This window comes from Macrobrachium nipponense, chromosome 5 (genome assembly GCF_015104395.2).
Source record: "Macrobrachium nipponense isolate FS-2020 chromosome 5, ASM1510439v2, whole genome shotgun sequence".
In the NCBI taxonomy this organism is placed as follows: domain Eukaryota; kingdom Metazoa; phylum Arthropoda; class Malacostraca; order Decapoda; family Palaemonidae; genus Macrobrachium; species Macrobrachium nipponense.
Window position 1 is genome coordinate 126802870 of NC_061107.1, and position 22116 is coordinate 126824985.

Below are 22116 nucleotides of genomic sequence, written 5' to 3' on the forward strand. Positions count from 1 at the left end.
GCAGTCTAGAAATGAATAATCAATTTTCTGATTAATGAAGAATTATGTTTTCTGAGTAGCTTGAATCTTTCCAAATATATATTCTTGGGTTAGATATAAAAGATTGTCTTAAGATTTTGATGATTATTTTCTTTTGAGGTCTTTACCTTAGGTTTTTTAAGCATATTCAATACGATGTAAAAAGAAACCCAATTTTTTATATTAAAGTAAATTTTTTTTTTTAAATAAACTGGTCTTTTCTAACCCCAAAATTAATGCTAAATGAGTAAAAATGTACATATAACAGACTTCTCATTTCTCTTTGCATGTAGAAAAATATTGTTTTATTATAGACATTGGAACTTCTTAAATGCTTTCCTTTATTATATATTTAAATTTTATATCCATTTATAGTCTTAATAGCCGTAGTATTGTAAGTTTTATTTTGGTTATAAATTTATAGATTTCATGTTGCTCATAAGAGTTATTAATTGTAATATGTACATTTGACTGGCATTTTGTGAACTTCATCACAGGCTTTTAGAGAATTTATTTGGTAGTGGTCCTTAATTTTTGCCAAAATTTTAAGAGTACACCTCTATGAATAAAATGTTCATAGAAAACAAAGTCTGACTCTAATAAAGATTTATAAATAATAGTATGTAGATATTCAAAATATTGATATTATTGTTGCACTGTTACACGGTTAAAAAAAGAAAGTTAATTGGTCTGTCTTTTCCAGGGTGCCATATTTGGCTTTGGCAAAGACATTTGAATTGATTGAAGGCATAAGTGGTCGCCTTAAAACCATAGAAGTTCTTTCCAATTTCTTGCGATCAGTTATTGTCCTCTCACCAGATGATCTTTTGTATTGTGTGTATTTGTGTCTTAATAAAGTAGCCCCTGCATTTGAAGGTAAACATTATATTTTTCTTTTTATAGCTAAGAACCAAAATGGTTGTTGGTTTGCTGTTGATATATTGATCCAGTATTTAATTTATATGTGGAGTTAAGTAGAACAAAAATATTATGGATATTTTGTATTTAATCATGAAATTATACTTACTGGTTTTTCGTAATTTTTTGGCTTTTTATGCACATCTCATACTTTGTAGTAAGTTAAACTCCAGCTATTTATACTTCTCCTTCAAGTTCTTTTATTTGCTTTTAATAATTGTCCCAATTAATTTAATAAGGGCTTTTTATGATTTATGTTAAGGTACTGAATTGGGAGTTGGGGACATGATTTTGATGCGTGCAATTGCTCAAACATCTGGTCGAAGTGTAGAGAGGATCAAGCAGGATACTGAAGAAAAGGGAGATTTGGGAATCGTAGCTGAAAACTCCAGATCAAACCAGAGGCTGATGTTCCAACCAGCAAAACTTACTGTTCGAGGTGTATTTGAGAAACTCCGGGAAATTGCCCTCATGACTGGAAATGCTGTAAGAGGAAATGATAGTTTGGTGGTTGTATCATATTTATTATGTGTTATAAATGCAAGGTGAAAGTTTGCATTGCTTATTATGACATGTATTTATCCTTTTTTTTTTTTTTTTTTTTTTTTTTTTTTTTTTTTTTTTTTTAGGTCCAAAACCAAGAAGAAGGACGGATCAAAATCAAAGGGAATGTTTGTTGCTTGCCGCTTTTCAGAAGCTAGGTATCTTATTCGTTCTCTTGGTGGGAAACTACGAATTGGTTTGGCGGAACAATCTGTACTCCAGGTAACTGGTGTTTAGTAATCTCAGTATATGTACTTCATTCATCATTAATGCTTTTTTGTCAGATTTTTTCTTTATGGTGCACTTTCTTCCCTGTATTTAATTTGGTCTAGGTCTTTAACTATGAATTTTACAAAATTTTATGGGTGTGTACCTTTGCATTACTACAATGATTTCTGTTAGTTACCTCACAGATCGCACCCCTGTTTTATCATCAATTGCCCAAATCATCTCAGATCTTAAGTGCTGTATTTTTTACCCTCTGGACCCAACATTTATTAGGAGTTTCCTTATTCATAAAGTGGCTGTTCCACTGTATTCTAACCTGGTAAAAAAAATTTTCTCAACAAATCAGTTACCTATGAATTAACCTAAATATGAGGTCAAGAAACAAAATCCATTGCTCTTTATTCCCTGTCCAAAAGAAAATGGTTTGCTGGGCAGTGCACATCTCTCATGGCTCCCTAGGAGGTCCACACTAGGTTAGAGCCTCTCCTTTCATGTGTCTTTCTTGCTGTCAACAGCTCTCTGATTTTCCTGACTTGTTGTTTGATGTTACATTATTTAATCTATAAGCACCCAATCATGTATACTAGTAATTTCTGCATCCTTATCACTCATGTAGTAAAAGGATATTAGTAAGATTTGCTTAATTTCCCAAGCAAATAATTTTCTTTTTCAGATAGAGGATTTTCCCTACTGTAGCTTTGCATTACTATATTGGAGGTACCTTTCTTTGGAATACAGGTTTGTTTTAAGGCTACACCTGCATCATTGAGAAAAGAAGAGAGACTGTCACATGTTAGCTAAGTGAATGCAAAAGAAGTTTAACTCCTAGTGTCAGGAATGTAGTTGAGGAAAGTGGAGAATACCTTGACATTGCTTGTTTTGTGTTAGTACAAAACAACTGATTTATCCATTCTAAACTAGGAGCAACCACCTCACCAATGGCAAGTTCTTCTGGGTCTCATGTCGTCTCTTGAGAAGTTGGTCCCCCATGGACGTCTTCATATTCATTCCCTGCAGTGGAGACTGAAGGTGTTTTGGTCCCCAGCAAGCAATTCCCTCAGTTCTGGTTCCCTCTTTCAGCAGTGGTAAAAAGCGACCTTTTGTGGTGGTTGGACAACCAGAACCTGACAATGGGAGTTCCTCTTCATGTACCCCCTCAGCCCCTCCAGGTCTGCTCCTGCTCTTGGACACCTCCGCTGAAGGTTGGGATGCATATCTCGAAGAGCTCCTGACTTTGGGGGTGTGAAACTCTCGGCAACAAACAACTCCACATCATTCGTGTTGGAGTTGAAAGCAGCTTTCCTGGGCTTCTTTAGGACTCTCAAGAGAGGGTTTGTGGGGCACTCTCGTCGTGGATGTCAGACAACACCACATTGGTAGCGTATGTGAATGGGGCTAGGTACATTCCGGACAAGAGGAATGTGGTGGCCGACAAGCTAAGTCATCGGAGTCAAGTTCTAGGTATGGAGTGATCTCTGCATCAGGACATAGCGAACTGGCTATTTCACATATGGAGAAGACCCATGTTAGACCTCTTTGCTACGCGCTTCAACAGGAATCTAGAGGTCTACTGTTCGGTGGTCCCAGATCCTTTTGCTGTGGCGGAGGAATGCCCTTCAGCATCCTTGGGACAATCTAGAAATGTATGCCTTCCCTCAGTTCTGCTTGATCCGTCATGTCCTGAACAGAGTGATGGGTTCCAGAAATCTCAGGATGACCCTGGTAGCTCCTTTGTGGCCCCAAGCATAGTGGTTCCCAAACCTTCTGTCTCTTCGGTCAGCGATTCTGAGAGAAATTCCTCCTTGACGCAACCTTCTCTGCCAACCTCGTGGAGAGGCACCACCAGTTGGTAGGGTCCCTATCTTTATACACCTGGAGAGTGTCCAGTATTTCTGCTAGCAAGAGGCATTTCTTGCAGAGCAGTGACTCAGATGCCCGGCTACCTCAAGAGATCTTCGTCAGCCGGTACCAGGGCAAGTAAGCAGTCTACTGTAATTGGTGTAGTTGACAAGGTTTTTATCTCCTCTCGGAACTCCGTTCGGCGGATAGTGGACTTTCTGATCTTTTTCTTTGGGATTAGTTCTGCATCTGAAAGGCATGGACATCACTTCATCCTGGGAGATCTCTATGTTGTTCAAGAGCTTTGAGCTGTCTTGTTCACCTAGAGAACTTAAACTTCCTATGTGGGACCTTACTCTAGTTCTGAGTAGTAATCTCACTCGGGCTCCATTTGAACCAATACATCGATCGTCAGACAGGGAACTGACTTTGAAAACAGTTTTCCTTCTAGCCTTAGCTTCCTCTAAGAGAGTTTGAGAGCTCCATGGGCCCTAGGTTATCCTTAAGAGCCAGACTGACAAATCAATTGCAGCCCCCCAGGCCAGGGAAACTTTGAGGTCGACCAATTTAAGAAAAAAACACATCAATGGAAATAGGAAGATATATGATATGGACATTATATTCATTGCCTTTATCACCTGAGTATTCCTCTTTTCCATTTTGTCCTCAAGATATAGCTTTTCCAGCATTTTTCTCTCTGCACTAATAATATCGTTGTCAAGTAGGTTACTTTTAGAGGTAACAGATGCCCTTGACATTATAATCTTCAAGGTTTCCATGTAATTTTCTGGGTTCCACAGTCCACCCTTTCAAATATTACTGCTTTTCCCTTTTAGAATGTTGGGTTTGACTGCTATTTTCAATCTCTAATGTTCTCAAACAGATCTTTCATTCCTATTAACCAGTTCTGGAGTGTTTAGGAGATAGAGCTTCCTTACTTTATTGCTACTTGGACCAAATTATAACTAATGGGTTTGTAGTGCAATAAAAGGAAATTGTTTGAAGTATAATTGTCTTATAACCACAGAGTTTTTAAAACTGATATTCATAATTCCCAATGCTTGTTAATTTCATGCAATTAATTTAGACAGAAAAAAATGTGAAACTTACCTTTAGGAAACTTGAGAATCCATGAGGAGAGTTCCAAATGTTTGGATTTTCTTGAACTTGTAATTGTTTTGCATTATAATTAAAATCCAAAATTTTTAAAAAAGAATTTCATATCTGTATTTCTCCATAAATATTTGCCTTTTTTATTTTTATTAATGAGATGGTTTCATTGGCCTTGATTCTAGTAATCTCTTCTCACTGCATCCAGGCTTTTGCTCCTGTTTCTTTAAGGTTTGGCTTCAAAAGGGTTAGCGTCACTAAGTAAACAGAAAGGTCTGTTCCTCTAATAAAACATTGTTTTTTCTTCTTTTCCTCTATTAGCAGGTTGTTTTAGAAGTAGCCTAACATAAGTTCCTATTTTAAAGGAGAAATTTTCTTTGTCAAGGATAAGCTGCAGTTATTTTATTTTGTAAGCTTTGGAGGGAGATATGTTTTTACTACAAGTACTGTTTATTTTGGTTTACAGCCTCCTATACATATATCTCTCAATGATCCTTTTAACTATCCTTTTTCAGGCAATTGCACAAGCTTGTTATTTAACACCCCCTGGTCAAGACTTCCCTCCAGAGATTTTGAATACTGGCAAGGGAGTTGCTCCAGATAAGCTGAAAGCCCAGTTTGAAAATTATGGACTAATCCTGAAGACTACTTATTGGTATAGTAATTTTTGGCACTTAAACATGAAACATAGGCGACTCATGTAAATAATTGCTTATTGAAGTTTTTATCATCAATTTGTTGTTGTTTTAACATAACGACTGTTATTTTTTTATATATTTTACAGTGAATTCCCTAATTATGACAAGATTGTAGAAGTATTGTTGAAGGAAGGACTCGAAGAGTTACCAAAGCATTGTAAGTTGACTCCAGGTATTCCTTTGAAGCCTATGTTAGCACACCCAACAGCTGGTGTGTCCGAGGTCCTAAAACGCTTTGAAAATGCAAAGTTCACCTGTGAATTTAAGTATGATGGAGAAAGAGCTCAGGTAAGTTTTTCCATTTTTCTTATTTTTGTAAATAACCCTGTTTTACTGAATCAAGAAAGATTTTCGATTGTTGACAATCTAAGATAGTTCTGAATAAAAGGTTGATTTTATATTTTTTTTATATTAAAAAGTGAATTTTACATGCAGATACATTTGAAAGAAGATGGTTCTATCAGAATCTACAGTAGAAACCAAGAAGACAACACCTCTAAATATCCAGATATCATCTCTAGATTTAAAAATGCTGTTGGTGAAAATGTGAAGTCATGTGTAATTGATTCAGAAGCAGTGGCTTGGGACCAAGAGAAGAAGCAGATTCTACCCTTCCAGATTCTTAGCACTAGGAAAAGAAAAGTAAAGTACTGATGAAGTGTAACTGTAGATTGCATTGCAAAGTTTTGAGATCATTATGGAAGGAGGAAAAATGTATAAAGTAGATAATAGGATAATAGTGTAAATTATGATGATATTATTACATAGAAAAATTATATTCATACAATGTCTGGCCCCTTAAAAGTCAAGTTGGACATCAAAGTATTAATGGTGATACAATTAACAAACTTATTTTACTTAATTTGTGATATGTGATAAGGCTCATGTTCATGTAAGAGGAATTTACTAGACGAAAGAAATCTCTCATTCTTTAATGTGATTTTATGATCACTGAATGGAACCTGCTTCTCTATTACCTAACATGTCTCATTTGCTGATTACTCTAATTATGATACTGATGAAAGTTAGTCAAGTTCTTGTCTGCATATCTCTTTAGTTTTCAAAGTTCTTTAAAGAATAATCCTTCAGAATTCAGAAATGGGACTTGGTGGTGGTCTCATTGAATTGGTATTTACTACATGAGCCCCATTAATAAGTCTGTTAATCTTCGAGTCGTACTATTGCACTAATGATTCTTCAGTTCCAAGTAGTTAAGACCCTGACTTCTTGAGTAAGACTGAGGAATCAGTGGGTTATAGAAATGGGAATACAATTTTAGTGAAAGGAGTGCTCTTAGGCAAGCAGCACAGATGGCTATAGACTTGCTTTAGAGCAGTGGTTCCCAAACTATGCATGGGTCACCCAGGCTGCGACCAATTTTGATAGGTTGCAGAGACACAGGAAAATTATTATTTTTAGTGTATTTCAGTTGTACTTAATTAAATCCTCCTTTTAACCACAAATTACATATGTAACTTACATTCATCCTCCTCCTGGGCCCCACCTAATGATGCCATGGATCCCGGTAGTTTAGTTTTGTGAATGAAAAGCTGTACACATTATTTATTTTTTTCCAAAATAAATTGTATACAGTAATACCTCAATCTTACACAATTCGAGTTGTGTAAATTCACCGTAGTACAAACTTTCATTGGAACTTAGCTAATTATCATATGCGAGTTTTTCTAAGACACACACATTTGTGAATCCTTGAGAAACTCTGCTTAAGTGTTTGTTTAATTTTTTTTATGTATTTTATAGGCTTTCAATCTTTTGTTTGTAAAATAACATTAATAATAAAAAAAATTTAATTTTCCTCTCTCTCTCTCTCTCATCTCAATCCTCTCTCTCTCATCTCGTCTTCCTTCTCTCTCTCTCTCTCTTCTCTCCTCTCTCTCTCTCTTAGGATGAGAAAATTTTTATGGTACATATTATATTTATTGATATCTCAAATGTTAATAAATGATACTAATAATATCGTTTATAGCTAATTACAAAATCTGTAATCAGTATTTTAAAAAGAAGACAAAATTATCCTTCTTCATCTTTTGTTTAAACTCGTAAAGGAGCCAAAGCCAGACCTGTTAACTATATCAATTTAATGTGACAGGTGAGGGAGTGTTGCAATTAGCAGGTCATGGCTCTCTCTCTCTCTCTCGCTCTCTCTCTCTCTCTCTCTCTCTCTCTCTCTCTCTCTCTCTCTCTCTCTCTCTCTCTCTCTCTCTCTCTCTTTCGTAGTGTTCAACCGTGACTAGGTCACGGCTGTTACACATTCGGATAGGATACGTCTTTTGAGGTATCCTATTGGTTGGTCTTGGCGAGCTCCCGCTCTCAGTTATTACAGAAAAGGGATCGCCTCCTCAAGTTTTTTCAGGATCTAGGATCTTGATGAATCTAGAGAAGTCCGATCTCGAACCCAAACAGAGGACATTGTACGTGGGTGCATGTTGATTAGACAAAAGTAGCAGCAAGGGTCTTATTCCCCTCAGACTCCTTGTATCAGCAGGCTCAAAGAGGCTGCACAGCTGTTCTTGTTAAGGCAGGAACAGCCTTCTTGGCTTTGGCAAGTCATGCTTGGTCATCTGTCGTCATTAGAGATGTTGGTCCCTCATGGGTGTCTTCACCTTCGGTCTCTCCATTGGAGACGAAGGGAGTATTGGACCCAGTCACAGGAGCCTCAGTCATTCCTTGCTCCTCTCTTGCAGGAGGCAAGGGGAGACATTTTTGAAAGTAAATTGTATTTTTCCCAAGTATACAAACCTAGGTCCTTTACACTTTAGTACCTACCTTATGCCACCCCTCAATCTGTTACCTGGGCCGAAAAGCAAATTGGAATGTTTTATTGTCCCCAGTCAGAGCGGCTACCAAGAACCGGAACAGTAGTTAACTACCAAATCACCTTGTTTGAAGAATTCAGTGGCCGTGTCCAGGCTACGCCTCAAGCATTTCCTATTGTAAAGGACCTAGGTTTGTAGTTATGAAAAATACAATTTTAATTATACAACTTTCCCAGTAATTATATAATTAAGAGTCACTCGATGGCAGTTGAAATCCCAAAATTCGCGGTTCGCACTATCTATTTGTTTTGGTTAGGTAACCGTGGCCCCCCCACCCCCCCCCCCCCCCCCCCCCCCCCCCCCCCCCCCCTTCGGGCAAGAGAGAGGAACAACATGGCAAAGAGCTCAGTTTGTTTCTGCTGGCTGATGGCTATGGTTGTCAGTTGCAGTTATTCCTGAAATTTTTTTGGACTTTCCTTTTGTAATCGCAACTGGTGAAGTACTCCATTCTTGCATTAGCCGTCTTGGCAAATCACTTAGATAGCATTAGATTGTGTGATGAGAACTAGGTTTTTTTTTTTTTTTTTTTTTTTTTTTTTTTTTTTCTTGGTAACCGTCAGGTCTTAGTGTTTTCGACAATGTCGGACACAGGTTCAGCTAGCTTTAGGTATTGCACTTGAGGTTGCAAGACTAGGCTAACCAAGAAATTGTATGATAATTACACTGTGTACTAATTGTAGAAGACAAATATGTTCATTTGATAATACATATAATGAATGTGTTGATTGGGATGAAAGGAAGTGGAAGAGTTTGGAATCTCATTTAAAGAAATTAGAGAGAGACAGGAAGAAAGAAGCTTTGATTAGGGACAATTCAAAATCAGCTAGCCAGGATTCTTCTGAATTGAATTCACATCTGAGTACAGGGGACCCTCTGTATTCGCGTTCTCCGGATTTGTGGACTCACACATTCGTGGATTTCTCTCTGGAACGTTTCCCTGCATTATTCATGGAAAATTTGCCTATTCACTGTATTTTTCTATGAGAAATATACACAAATTCCTGGGTTTTTTTATCAGTTTCATCATAAAATGCACTTTTTGTGATAAAACTTGAAAAAACCAGGTATAAACATTTTTAGTGGGGTTTTCTTGAATTTTAACTAACAAAATAAGAAAGGTTTAAAGCATTTTTATTTTTAAAGGTTTCCAACTATTTGCGGGTTCTAACTATTCACAGCTGGGGTCTGGTATGCATCCCTTGCAAATAGGGGGTACCACTGTATTCCTGTTATATCTTTAGCTCCTGCTCCCACTTCTCATGCTATGCCACCTTCTCCGTTTGCAGGCTCCTGCACTTCCAATCCCAATCCCATCACCTGTCTAGAGGAAAAGATTCATATGCATTTAGCTCTGTTAGTACAGACTATGGAGCAGCTTGGTGCATCTGTGAAGGTCCTTATGGACAAGGCGAAAAGTGATTGTGTTGTCAATGGAGGAGGTGGCTGTTCGTCCCATTGATGCTCCTAGGCAAAGGTCACTGTCACACTCGTTGAAAAGAGGCGCTTCGGATGCAGCTCCAGTGGTTCCTACTAAGAAGCTTAGAGAACCACGCCCTTCTTGCAGTCATTGGGACAGCCCAGAGCGGTTTTTTTCTGACTTCCTCTCGGAAGGTGACGTTCCTCCGCCACCCAAGGCTCGTCGTCGCTCTTTGGCTCCTCTTCAAGCTCCTGTATCTGTCGTGCAGGAGCACTCATCAGATATAGTCGAGCACCCATTGCTGCCTGAGCTCCTTTCTGTCGTGCACCAAGTAACGCCTGCTTGTGTTGCACAGGAGCTCCCTTTGACTCCCTTGGCTCCTGCTGCTGCTTCTGCTCTTGCGATAGTAGATCCCATTTAGGAGAAGCTTGACAGTATTCTGCTTTTACTGAATAAGCCTCATTTTTTTCAGTTCAAGCTCCATGACTCAGCGCCTCTGATGATCCAGTCAGCGCCCACAACAGTTCAACTGGTGCCAGTAGTGGTCGAAGCTCCCTCTGCATTGTCTCCTTGGACGCTCTACATTGTCTCCTTGGACGCCTTTAGACACTGCAGTGCCACAAATTCTTATAGACTGTTTTGACATGGACACAAGTTGATGCAGCCACACCTCAGGCTCCTGCAGACATGGATCTTTCCCCTATTTCATCTGAAGACAAAGCTACTGAGAATCAAAAGTCTCCCTCTTTATTGAAGTTCTTGCTCGCCACACATCCATCCTTTTCAAGCCGACTTCTCCATCATCTCCTGAAGATGCTGAAGATGGTTTTGTCTTCCTCAGCTATAAAGGCTTTTAAAGAGATAGACACTTGGCTTGCTGAAAAGAGGGAACAAGGCAAGACCTCTTTTTGTGTTTCACCTTCCCAAATCTCCAGGAGATACTTGTTGTATGCTACAAAAGAGGCTCGTTCCTTGGGTATTTGCGCTTCTGCAGAGGGAGATTTTTCCGGTGTTTTAGACGCCCGGCTTTTTCTTCAGGGAAGATTTTGTTTTCCGCTTCAGAGTTGGCACATCTTCTGAAAGGTATTTTCAAGGTATTTGAAATTTTCAATTTTCTTGAAATTTTCAACTTTCTTGATTGGTCCGTTGGCGCTCTGGCCCACAAGATTAGGTCTTGCCCTTTGCATTCTGAGAACCTCTTGGCAGATTGGATGAGTCCTCTCATGTATCGTTAAGGGGATTAGGGACGGTTCCCACAACTTGCTCTCTCCCTACACGATGGGAACGTTGAAGAAGAGGGAGCTCTGGTGTTCCTACATACCGAAGGGCGTTACTTCTTTGCAGAAATCAGGTCTATTATTCTCCCCCTTAGTTAAGAGACACTTTTTTCCTGAAGCGATAGTTTTAGGAGTTGCTTCGCATCTGGAGAAGAAATGCACTCAGGATCTCTCGACCAGTCTTCCAAAAGACTGAGATATCCTCCAGCGATGGTTGAGACAACCTCTCCCATCATGAGGCCAGTCCTTTTGGGCCAGACAGAGATCCCTCGCAAGATGAAGAGGAAGTACTAGGTTCTTTTCTAAATCCATCAAGAAAACGTCTTTGAGGGGCTCCTCTAGCAAGTGAGGACGCCGTTCTCTGCACAAATGTAGGAGCCAGAGTTCTAATGTTTTGGGAAGTTTGGCAGAGAAAAGGGGCAGAACCTTGGATTGTCAAGATTCTGAAGGAAGGTTACATTATCCCCTTCCTCAGGAAGCCTCATTTAGTCAGCATGCCAGTCATCTTAATGGCTTATTTAAGAGGATTAGAGGTTTTCAGCTTTAGAGGATGAAATAACTTCTCTTATAAGAAAGGGAGAAGTAGAACTCGTTCAAGATCATTACTCTCCAGGTTTCTATAATCGTCTCTTTGTAATCCCCAAGTCATCTGTCTCTTTGGAATCCCCAAGTCATCGGGGGGCGGGAGGCCTGTCCTGGATGTCAGCACCCTGAATGTCTTCGTCGTAGTAAAGACGAAGTTCAAGATGGAAACTACCTTAACAGTCCTACCGTCCATTCGCCCAAGAGATTGGATGACGTCCATAGATCTACAGGAGGCATATTTCCATGTTCCCATACACCCCAAGCAAGGGAGTATCTCAGGTTTGTATTCAAACAAAGGAAAGTTTTTTCATTTTTGCAATTTTGCCTTTGCTTCGGACTGACAACAACGCTCAAGTGTTTACTAGGGTAAGGGCTCCCATTGCAAAGTGTCTCCACCTTCAGGGGATACGAATATCCTTGTATATAGACGGAGGACCTCAAGAAGGAGACTCTGTAGTACAGGAATTAGGAATCCTTGTAAACTCCCAGAAATCTCAGTTGAATCCCACTCAGGAGAATCAATATTTGGGAATGATCATAGTGACTCAGAGTTTTTGGGTTTTTCTGACCCATGAAAGAGTAGATTCTTGCATAAGAAAGATACAAGAAGTTCTGTCCTTAAACGAGTGCTCGGACAACGATTGGATGAGTCTGCTGGGGTTCCTTTCATCAATGGAGCAGTTTGTCACTAGGCAGGCTACCTCTCAGACCCTTGCTTTTCTATCTAAAAGCGAGCTGGAACATGTTTTTCCTATAACACTGGATATAAAAGAAGACCTTCTTTTGTGGAATTCACAGAAGAGACTGTCAGAAGGCAAGTCTCTCAGCTGAACCCCAACCTGAACTTCTTTTCAGGAGCATCGGACCTAGGATGGGGAGTGCTTTTAGGGCAAAACGAAATCTCAGGAGTATGGTCCCTAGAGCAAAGGTCTCTGCCTATCAATGTGAAAGAGCTAAAGGCAATACACCAGGACCTTCAGTCATTTGCATCAGAAGTAGAAAACAAGGTGATAGCGGTCTACGCAGACAACACGACTGCTGTATTGTACATCAGGAAGCAAGGAGGGACTTGGGCTTTCTCTCTTTATGAACCAGCAAGAGATCTCCTCTTTTGGGCAGAATGAAACAATACACGTTTATTCCCCAGGTTCATCCAGGAAAAGCTAAAAGTTTTTGGGACGAGCTAAGTCATCGGAGACAATTCCTGCCGACGGAATGGACGTTGGATCCTCTGGTCTGCCTAGACCTTTGGAAATTGTGGGGGAAAACTGATGATAGGCTTGTTCGCCACGTCTTGGAACCATCGTCTACCTCTGTTTTGTTCACCAGTTCCAGACCCACAGGTTTGGGCAGTGGATGCTTTTCTTCTGTAGTAGTTGGATATGGAACTGTATGCTTTCCCTCTATTCAGCCTAATAAGGCAAGTGCTGAACAAGTTCCTTTTACGCTGCAGTGTGTGTCTGATCTTGGTGACCCCCTTCTGGCCATCAAAGGAATGGTTCCCCGATCTCGTGGATCTATTGGTAGACTCCCCAATGCTGCTTCCTCAAAAAAGGCAGCTACTCAAACAACCACATTTCCACAGATTCCACAAAAACCTGTCTTCTCTGGCCCTGACGGGATTCAAACTGTCCAGAAACTCCTTAGAAAGATCTTCTAGCAACATGTACCAGAATAAGTGGAGAATCCTCAGATAGTGGTGTAAGAATTCCAGCATCTCTTCTTCTCAGACCACTGTGTTGCAAATAGCCAATTTCTTGCTTCATTTGAGGTCAGTAAGGAACCTGTCTTCCTCCACCATCAAGGGCTATAGAGCCATGTTAGCATCGGTGTTCTGCCACAGAGGCTTGGACTTGTCCTCCAACCCAGACATCTCTGATATCATTAGATCGTTTGATACTTCTTATCGTAAAGATTCTCATATGGTGCCTTGGAATCTGGATATTGTGTTAAAATGGTTGTCTGGGCCTCGTTTCAAACCTATTCATGAACTTAGTCTGAGAGACGACTAGAAACTCTCTTCTTAATATCCTTACAGACTGCTAAAAGGATTAGCAAGATTCATGCACTTGATAAGAAAATAGGCTTTTTATGCATTCAACTTACCTGTCAGATATATACTTAGCTATAGACTCCGTCGTCCCCGATAGAAATTCGAATTTTGCGGCACACTCTACAGGTAGGTCAGGTGATCTACCGCCCCGCCGCTGGTGGCGGGAATAGGAATCATTCCCGTTTTCTAAGACAGATTTTCTCTATTGGCCGTGACAGCAACATTGTTGTTGTTACTCCTGATTTGATTTTCGTGTTTTTTCATCGCTATTGATCTTCTAAGCTGGTTATTTTGGTGACGTATTGGATCTTTGGTTTGGCATACTCTTTCGTGGAACGTTATTTGGACTTGGTTTTTGGATTTTTCTCACAATGTCGGATTCTAGCTTTACGGTTAGAAGACAGTGTATAAATGAGGGATGCATGGTGAGGCTACCGAAAGCTTCGGTAGATCCTCACACAGTTTGTAAGGGGTGTAGAATGAATGAATGCTCTATATCTAAAACCCTGTGATGAATGTGTTGTTTGAATGAGGAAGAATGGAAGAATTTAAATTCCTATTTAAGGAAATTGGAGATGGATAGGGCTAGGAAGGCTTCCTCTAGAAGCGTAAGTAGGTCTCGCTCTAACGAGCCTATTAAATTAACACCTAACCCTAAACCTGTATCTTCTTCCTCTAGTACTAAGACTGCAAATCCAGCAACGGAAATTGCAGATCTTAAAGCTGCACTACAAAGGATGGAACGTAAAATGCTGACGTTACAAGGTAAGCACAGTGATAGTGATTTAAGTGTCCCTAGTGCAGTGGAGGGTGCGTCTGATCGGCTTCATCTCGCTCCCAGGCCTAGACCTCTTCCAAGCTCACAGGCCCAGAGGAGAAGGAATGTCAAAAGCCTTACGGAGGTTATGAAGAATCCCCACCGATCAGGCGTCCCCTCGGCAGATTCTGTGACGACCCGAACTGCCAAGGATCGCTATAGAAAAAGCATCCTGAAAAAGTGTTTTTCTTCGTCAGATTCTTCACCTAATGTAAGGGGTTGGAGCTCTGATGAACTGTCACGCCCCTTAAAGAGGAGTTGGAAGGCTCCAACTTTGAATTAAAGCCCTGAGCTTTTCTCCGATGGATCTCCATGTGAAAGGAAGAAAAGAAAATTAGTTCCGAAACGTAAATCGGAGTCTCCTTCCTCTTCTAGACCTCCCTCACCTGAATCAGGAAAGGAGAAAGAGAATGCTGCGGCGAAGATTCTCCTAAATGTACAGGAGCAGCTTTCCGCTTTAGTAGGAGTTTTTACGAAGGAGACTCCCAGAAAAAAGGACTTTCCTTCCGATAAAGAAAACGGAGGGAAGGAAAGAAATAACGAAAGTTTCGGATTCTACTAGGATGAGAACGAAGAATGCGCCAGATGCGCTAGAAGCTCTTTACGATTCAGAAGAGCCAGAAGCGCCAGCCTGGCGCAATGCGCTAGAAGCGCCATCCCGGCGCAATGCGCCAGAAGCGCCATCCCGGCGCAATGCGCCAGAAGCGCCAGCCTGGCGCAAGGAGCCACGAGCGCCAACCTGGCGAAATGAGCCACAAGTGACATCTAAGAGACGGATTTCTTCCAAAAGACAATTAAGCCAGGAGGATTTGTCTAGCTTTCGGAAGGATAAACCTTTACCTGACGGAAACTAGGTGTCGCACGGGCGACCGTAGCCCTTGTCAGGATATAGGTGGTTCCGGCAAAAGCGATAGGAGAGGACATCCTTCCTCTGACAGGAGAGAAAGGTGTCGCACAGGCGGCCGTCACTCTTGCCAGGAGAAGGATAAGGTCATCTTGCAGGATCAACCTATCTCTTGTAGGGACGCAAGTTATCGCACAGGCGGTCGTCGTTCTTGCGAGAGTGGGGCAGATACGGCAAGAGACCCGTCTCCTATGGAAAATAAGAAATCCTCTTCGGAAATGGAGTTGGATTTGGGAGAAGTTTCGGACTCTGGAAGACCACTCGGCTCCAGCTTGTCATTACAAGACACTGGCAGCCCTCTTACTTCAAGAGTTTGGGGACTCTTTAAGCCCGACTGCTCCTCCTTCTCCAAAGTCCTTATTTACAAGTACATACTAAGGTCCCGAAGCAATCATCTTTCATTAAAATGAAGCCAACCATTTCCATGAATAAGGCTCTCCGATTCGTAGGAAATTGGTTTTAAATCCAAGGAGAAGGCGGGGAAGACAGTCTTTGCCTGCCCTCCTTCCAGACTATCAGAAAGAAGGGAATTTGGTACGAGACGGGCGAATCAACTGGGTCTAGCTCTCCCTACCACTGCCGAAGCAGATTTTTCGAACCTGGTGGATTCGTCAAGGAGACAAGCCTTGTCATCAGCAAAGATCACATGGGGGACTTCTGAGTTGGACCATCTCCTCAAGGGATTGTTTAAGGTCTTAGAAGTTTTTAACTTCTTAGACTGGTCCCTTGGGGTGTTGGCCAAATTGACTCAAGAGAATGAATCTCTTAGTCCAGAGGTCCTCTATAGTGTACTGTCCTGCATGGACAAAGCGGTTCAAGATGGATCAGGAGAGGTGGCCTCGCTGTTTGGAACTGGAATTCTGAAGAAGAGAGTCTTATTTAGCTCCTATCTGACGAAAGCAGTTACTCCCATTCAGAGGTCATCTCTTCTTTATGCTCCTCTGTCCGACCAATTGTTTCCTGAACAACTAGTAAGGAACATTTCCTCATTCTTTGACAGAAAAGGCCACCACAAGATCTCTTGGCCCAATCTGCAAAGAAATCAAGAACTTCGGTGCCTGATAAGAGAGAGAATCGTACTCCTCAACAGCCCTTTCGAGGGAGCTCCTCGACCAGACCCTCCTTTAAGAAGAGAGGAGTACAGAAGAGAGGTAGTCTTCATTCAGACCTATCAAGAAAGCAAAATGAGACACCAGTCCTTCAAGTACCGGTAGGAGCCAGACTTCGGAAATTTTCCGAAGAATGGACTCGGAGACAGGCAGAAAGATGGTCTCTTTCAGTGGTAACAAAGGGATATATGATCCCCTTTCGAGACAGGCCTCCCTTGACAACGAACCCGAGGGAACTGTCAGCCCAATACAGGGACCCTGCCAAGAAAGAAGCATTATTGCAACTGGTAGAACAGATGTTGCAAAAGGAGGCCATCGAAGTGGTTCAGGATCCGCATTCCCGAGGATTCTACAACCGTCTTTTTCTGGTTCCGAAATCCTCGGGAGGGTGGAGACCGGTCCTCGATGTGAGCGGCATTGAACTGAACCGATTTGTAGAGAAACACCAAAGTTCTCTATGGAAACATCAAAATCGGTTCTTGCGGCTCTTCGTCCAGGAGATTGGATGGTCTCCTTAGATCTACAAGATGCTTACTTTCATGTCCCCCTGCATCCATCATCGAAGAAATATCTCCGGTTCATGATGCAGGGAAAAGTATTCCAATTCAGAGTCCTATGCTTCGGCCTGTCTACGGCCCTCGGGTGTTTACGAAGCTAATGATGAACGTTGCGAGATGGCTACATCTAGAAGGAATAAATATAAAATTCCCTTATCTGATCTGGCGATTGGCTAATAAGAGGCAAAAAATCGGAACGTCAGTGCTTGAAGGACTTGGAGAAGACTTTGAATTTGACAAAATCTCTGGGACTACTCGTGAACCTCGAGAAATCTCAATTGATCCCCAGACAGAACATAGTCTATCTGGGGATACAGATGGATTCTCGGGGTTTTCGGGCGTTTCCATCTCAAGAGAGAATTGCTTGAGGCTTAGAAAAGATCTCGAACTTCTTAGGGAAAGAACGGACCTCGGCGAGGGAATTGGCTCAGTCTGCTGGGCACCTTTCCTCGTTAGAGCATTTTCATTTCCCAGAGGGAGATTAAATCTCAGACCTCTGCAATTTTATCTCAAACAAATGTGGAGTCAAAAGACAGGAGACTTGTCAGAAGTTTTTTCACATTCAACAGGGGATAAAATCCGACCTGAAGTGGTGGTTAACCCCATTAGCAAAGAACGAAGGGGTGTCCCTCTTGATTCGGAACCCTCACCAAGTGTTGTTTTCCGATGCCTCGGAAACAGGTTGGGGAGCAACACTGGGTCCAAAGGAAGTGTCAGGTACCTGGACCAAACACAGACTACTCTGCACATCAATGCGAAGGAAACTCCTGGCTATTCATCTAGCCCTGGAATACTTCAAAGCGGAAGTCAGAGGAGTGGTAGTTCAAGTCAATTCCGACAATACCACAGCTCTGGCTTACATCCGGAATCAAGGGGGCACTCACTCTTTCTCACTGAACGAAATAGCGAGAGATCTATTAACTTGGACAGAGGAACGGGGCATTATTCTGCGGACAAGGTTTTGTTCAAGGAGTAAAAAACCTAAGGGCAGACAGGTTGAGCAGAGAGAAACCAGGTACTCCCGACAGAGTGGATGCTCCACTCAGAAGTCTGCAGACAAAAATATGGTCCCTCTGGGGAAGACCCCAGATCGACCTGTTTGCCACGTTCCTCTCCAGGAAGATAGACAACTTCTGCTCGCTAGAAGAAGATCCCAGAGCCACGGCGATCGATGCTTTCCTCATGGATTGGTCAGGCATAGACGCCTACGCCTTTCCCCCATTCAAATTGCTGGGGGAAGTACTAAGAAAATTTGTGGCATCAGAAGGAACGAAACTAACTCTGACTATCGAAAGACTGGTCAGAGCGAGAGGCTTTTCAAAAAAAGTGGCAACTGCAATTGCTAGAGCCCGCAGAGCCTCTACCTTGCGGGTCTACCAATCGAAGTGGGAAGTTTTCCGTAGATGGTGTAGGTCGAAGAAGCTGTCCTCTTCCAATACCTCTGTAACCAAAATCGCGGATTTTCTCCTCTTAAGAGAAGAATCCAAATTGGCCGTATCCACTATCAAGGGATGTAGGAGCATGCTCTCAGCTGTTTTTAGAAACAGAGGGCTGAATCTCGAGAATAATAAGGATCTTCATGATCTCATCAGGTCTTTCGAGACTACTAAATTGAGATCATCTATTCCCCCGAGTTGGAACCTGGACGTAGTCCTAAAATTCTTGATTTCGGACAGGTTCGAACCTCTAGATAAAATCTCATTCAGAGATCTTACTAGCAAATGCATATTCCTGTTGGCTCTCGCAACTGCTAAGGGGATCAGTGAATTGCATGCTTTGGACTCTCGAGTGGGTTTTAAAAAAGACTCGGCTGTTATTTCTTTCCAGGATCTTTTCCTAGCAAAGAATGAAAACCCTTCTAAACCTTGGCCTAGAAGTTTCGAAGTCAAGGGACTCTCTACTCTGGTAGGTAGAGAGTTGGATCGGTCCCTTTTGCCCAGTCAGGACCTTAAAATTCTATTTAAAAAAGAAAACACAGCTTCAGGGATGTCGACAAAGTCTTTGGTGTTCGGTAAAGAAACCCCAAAAGACCTATGTCAAAGAACGCACTGGCGTTCTTTGTCAGAAATGTAATTACCGAAGCTCTCAGGAATTGCCAAGAGAACTCTTTAAAGCTGCTGAGAGTAAAAGCTCACGAAGTCCGGGCTGTAGCAACTTCCCTTTCTTTTACGAAGAATATGTCCATGAGAAACATTAGCAGCAAACTTATTGGAGGTGCAATTCAGTATTTGCATCCCACTATTTAAAGGATGTTAGAGTAACATACGATAAATGTTTTTCTCTTGGACCTTATGTATCAGCGGATACTATGCTGGGAAATGGAGCAGACGCTGATCCTTAATTTTGTTTTTATATTGTTCCGATACGTAATACAAACCCTCGGTCCTTTAACAATAGGAAGGTAACTAGCGGCAGCTGGGACGGTCGTAAGCTTCGAACAAGGGGAGAACGGTAGTTAACTGCTTGTCCGATCGTGCGCGCGCCGCGCCCGAGAGGTGAAGAATCACTTTTTGCTTTCGGCCGCGGGTGTGAAGGACGTGTTCGTCATCGCTCTCTGCCCGCTTCATCGTCGTATGCTTTGTTTATACAGGTATTCTCCTACTTACGATGGGGTTAGGTTCCGAAAAACCCATCGTAAGTTGAGAAAATCGTATCTCGGATATAGCCTAGCCTACACTAAGTTAATCAGTACCATATAGGCTAGGCTATATACACATATATGGAAGATTAGCCTACACTACACAGTATACCTATACATATAAGGTATAGTAATTATTAATATCAGCTAGTTCGGGTGTTTCAATGCAGATTGACTTATGATAATTAAGTATAAAAAGAAACTTAATAATAAGAACAAGGATCAGACTGTAGCGTAAAGGGTACTCACCAAGATTCGGTCCGTTGTCGGCATACGTGATCGGTGTCAGGCTGTTCATGGCTACTATAACTAAAGATCGGAAGAGGAGGATGATGATAAAGCAGCAGGATCATCAATTCGCTCTTCCTCAGATAAAATTTTTCTTTTTTTCAGGTAATTATTCAGGGTTTTATCGAGGGAAACAACTGTTCCGAGACGTACAGGATCGAGTCTCAAGTGAGGGGGTAGGGCTGGGGGAAGCGGAATGCACTGGAGTCGTTCTCTTGAAGAAAAAATCCATTGTAGGTTGCACAGTGCGTTTTTTTCGTTCTTCATAAATTAATCGGTAAACATGCAACACTGTCTTGATGAGGCCCTCTGAAACTTGGCAAACCGTTCCTCGTCCCCCATCCATTTCACTTAAAAGTTTCAGTCCTTGATCAAATAAAGCAAACGCCTCTGCCAGTTTTTTAGTCGTAAACGTTCTGCTCGGCTCTTTATTTCTTCTTCCTCTTCTGTTTTTTTTTTCTCTTCTGCAAGTGCAATTAAATCCTCTGCCGTTAGCTCTACATCTTGCACATCTATAAGTTCTTGGATATCTTCCTCGTCAATTTCTAAATCTAAACTTTTCCCAAGTATCAAGATCTTTTTATTGATTTCCACTTCTTCTTCATTCTGATCGAAACCTTTAACGAGTTCACATACACGTTCAGCAGATTTTTCCAGACCCCATTCATACACTCTTTCTTTACCTCCTTCCACGCCCTTCCAATGTTCATAATGGAGTTAAGAACACTAAATTCTTTCCAGAAAGTTCTGAGATCTTTCTCCTCGTTATCCGTAGCCTGAACAGCCTGCGCAAACGTGTTCCGAAGATAATACGCCTTGAACGTAGCCACAGCACCCTGATCCATGGGTTGTATGAGAGAAGTTGTGTTTGGTGGCAAGAAACACAACTTTTACATTCTCGTTAATATCTCCGATGTGCTGAGGGTGGTCCAGGAGCATTGTCGAGAATCAGAAGAATTTTGAAGGGGATGTTATTTTTCTACAATAATCTTCACTTCCGGAATGAAGCAATGAACGAACCAGTCCTCGAACAATATTGCAGTCATCCAAGCTTTTTTATTATGACGGTAATGCACAGGAAGTGTCTGCTTGTCGATGTTTTTTTAAAGCCCTTGGATTTTCTGAGTGATAAATCATAAAGGGCTTAAGTTTATACCCAGCCACATTTCCCCAAGCAGAAGAGTCAATCGATCCTTGTATGCCTTAAAACCGGGCATCACCGTTGCTTCTTTGTGGATGTAGGACCGTGTGGCATACGTTTCCAATAAAGTCCGGTTTCGTCAACATTAAAGATTTGCTCTGGCAAGTAGCCTTCATTAACGACGATCTCGTTAAAACATCCTTAAATTTAGCGCCCCGTCGGCATCAGCGCTTGCTGCTTCACCGCTAATTTTACACTGTGAAAATTATGGCGGTTCTTGAAACGACGAAACCATCCAGCACTTGCTGCAAAACTTTTGTTGTGGTTATCATCATAATTCTTCTTCAGCTCTTCAAAAGCATGCGCGCCTTTGTCTGAATGGTTAAGAGGGTGAGCGGCATACGCTTTTGTATTTGATCCTCCATCCACGTGACCAGTAATTGCTCCATTTCTTCCAGGCCCTATCCTCTTCTTTGATATAACCGTTGAATGAACTGAAGCAGATGCCTTTACAGCATCCATTACGCGTTCTTGTCCTTGAGGATGGTGGATACCGTCGATTGCGATAAACGTTCGTCACGTGCGATAACCATGACTCCGCCTTTCCCGCTTCACGCTGGTTTATTATTTTCAGTTTCTGCTCCAAAGTGAGGATTGCCTCTTCTTTTTTGCACTACCAGCAGGACACCTATTTGGTTGTTTGGCAGACATAGTTTTTTTGTTTTAATTTTCGGTACTTAAAAAAAACTCTCAAATCACAAACGAACACCGACCTAATGTTTCTTGGTTCAAAACGAGCGCAAGTGAGGTCGAACTCATTGCCGCTGTACCTACGCCAGCCTCTCGCTCTCGGGCCAACATATCGTACAGCGTAGTACGCTGCTGCCAGCGCTCGCTGTGCGCGAAATTTAAAAATACGCATTTTCAACTTTTTTTTTTTTTTTTTTTTTTTTTAGTATTAATTGCTAACCCCATCGTAAACATCGGATTATCGTAAAACGAATTATCGTAACTCGAGCACTACCTGTATTGTGTTTTCTACTAATGGTTTGTTTGACTTGAAAATGAAACTGTAAGTACACTGTTTTCATTTTCATTACTTAATTATGAATCAACATGGAGCTATCGCCGTAGAGACG

At 41.6% G+C, this 22116-nt stretch overlaps 1 protein-coding gene across 1 annotated transcript in view; it reads left to right on the forward strand.

Annotated features, from left to right (window-relative positions):
• Nucleotides 1-22116, forward strand: part of LOC135215627 (DNA ligase 1-like) — a 189912-nt gene that overhangs the window by 111763 nt on the left and 56033 nt on the right. The window contains exons 8-13 of the mRNA XM_064250542.1: nucleotides 722-894; nucleotides 1199-1443; nucleotides 1582-1701; nucleotides 5172-5311; nucleotides 5441-5642; nucleotides 5790-5996. Of these exons, the coding sequence (XP_064106612.1) occupies nucleotides 722-894; nucleotides 1199-1443; nucleotides 1582-1701; nucleotides 5172-5311; nucleotides 5441-5642; nucleotides 5790-5996 (1087 nt within the window). The remainder of the gene's footprint in view (nucleotides 1-721; nucleotides 895-1198; nucleotides 1444-1581; nucleotides 1702-5171; nucleotides 5312-5440; nucleotides 5643-5789; nucleotides 5997-22116) is intronic.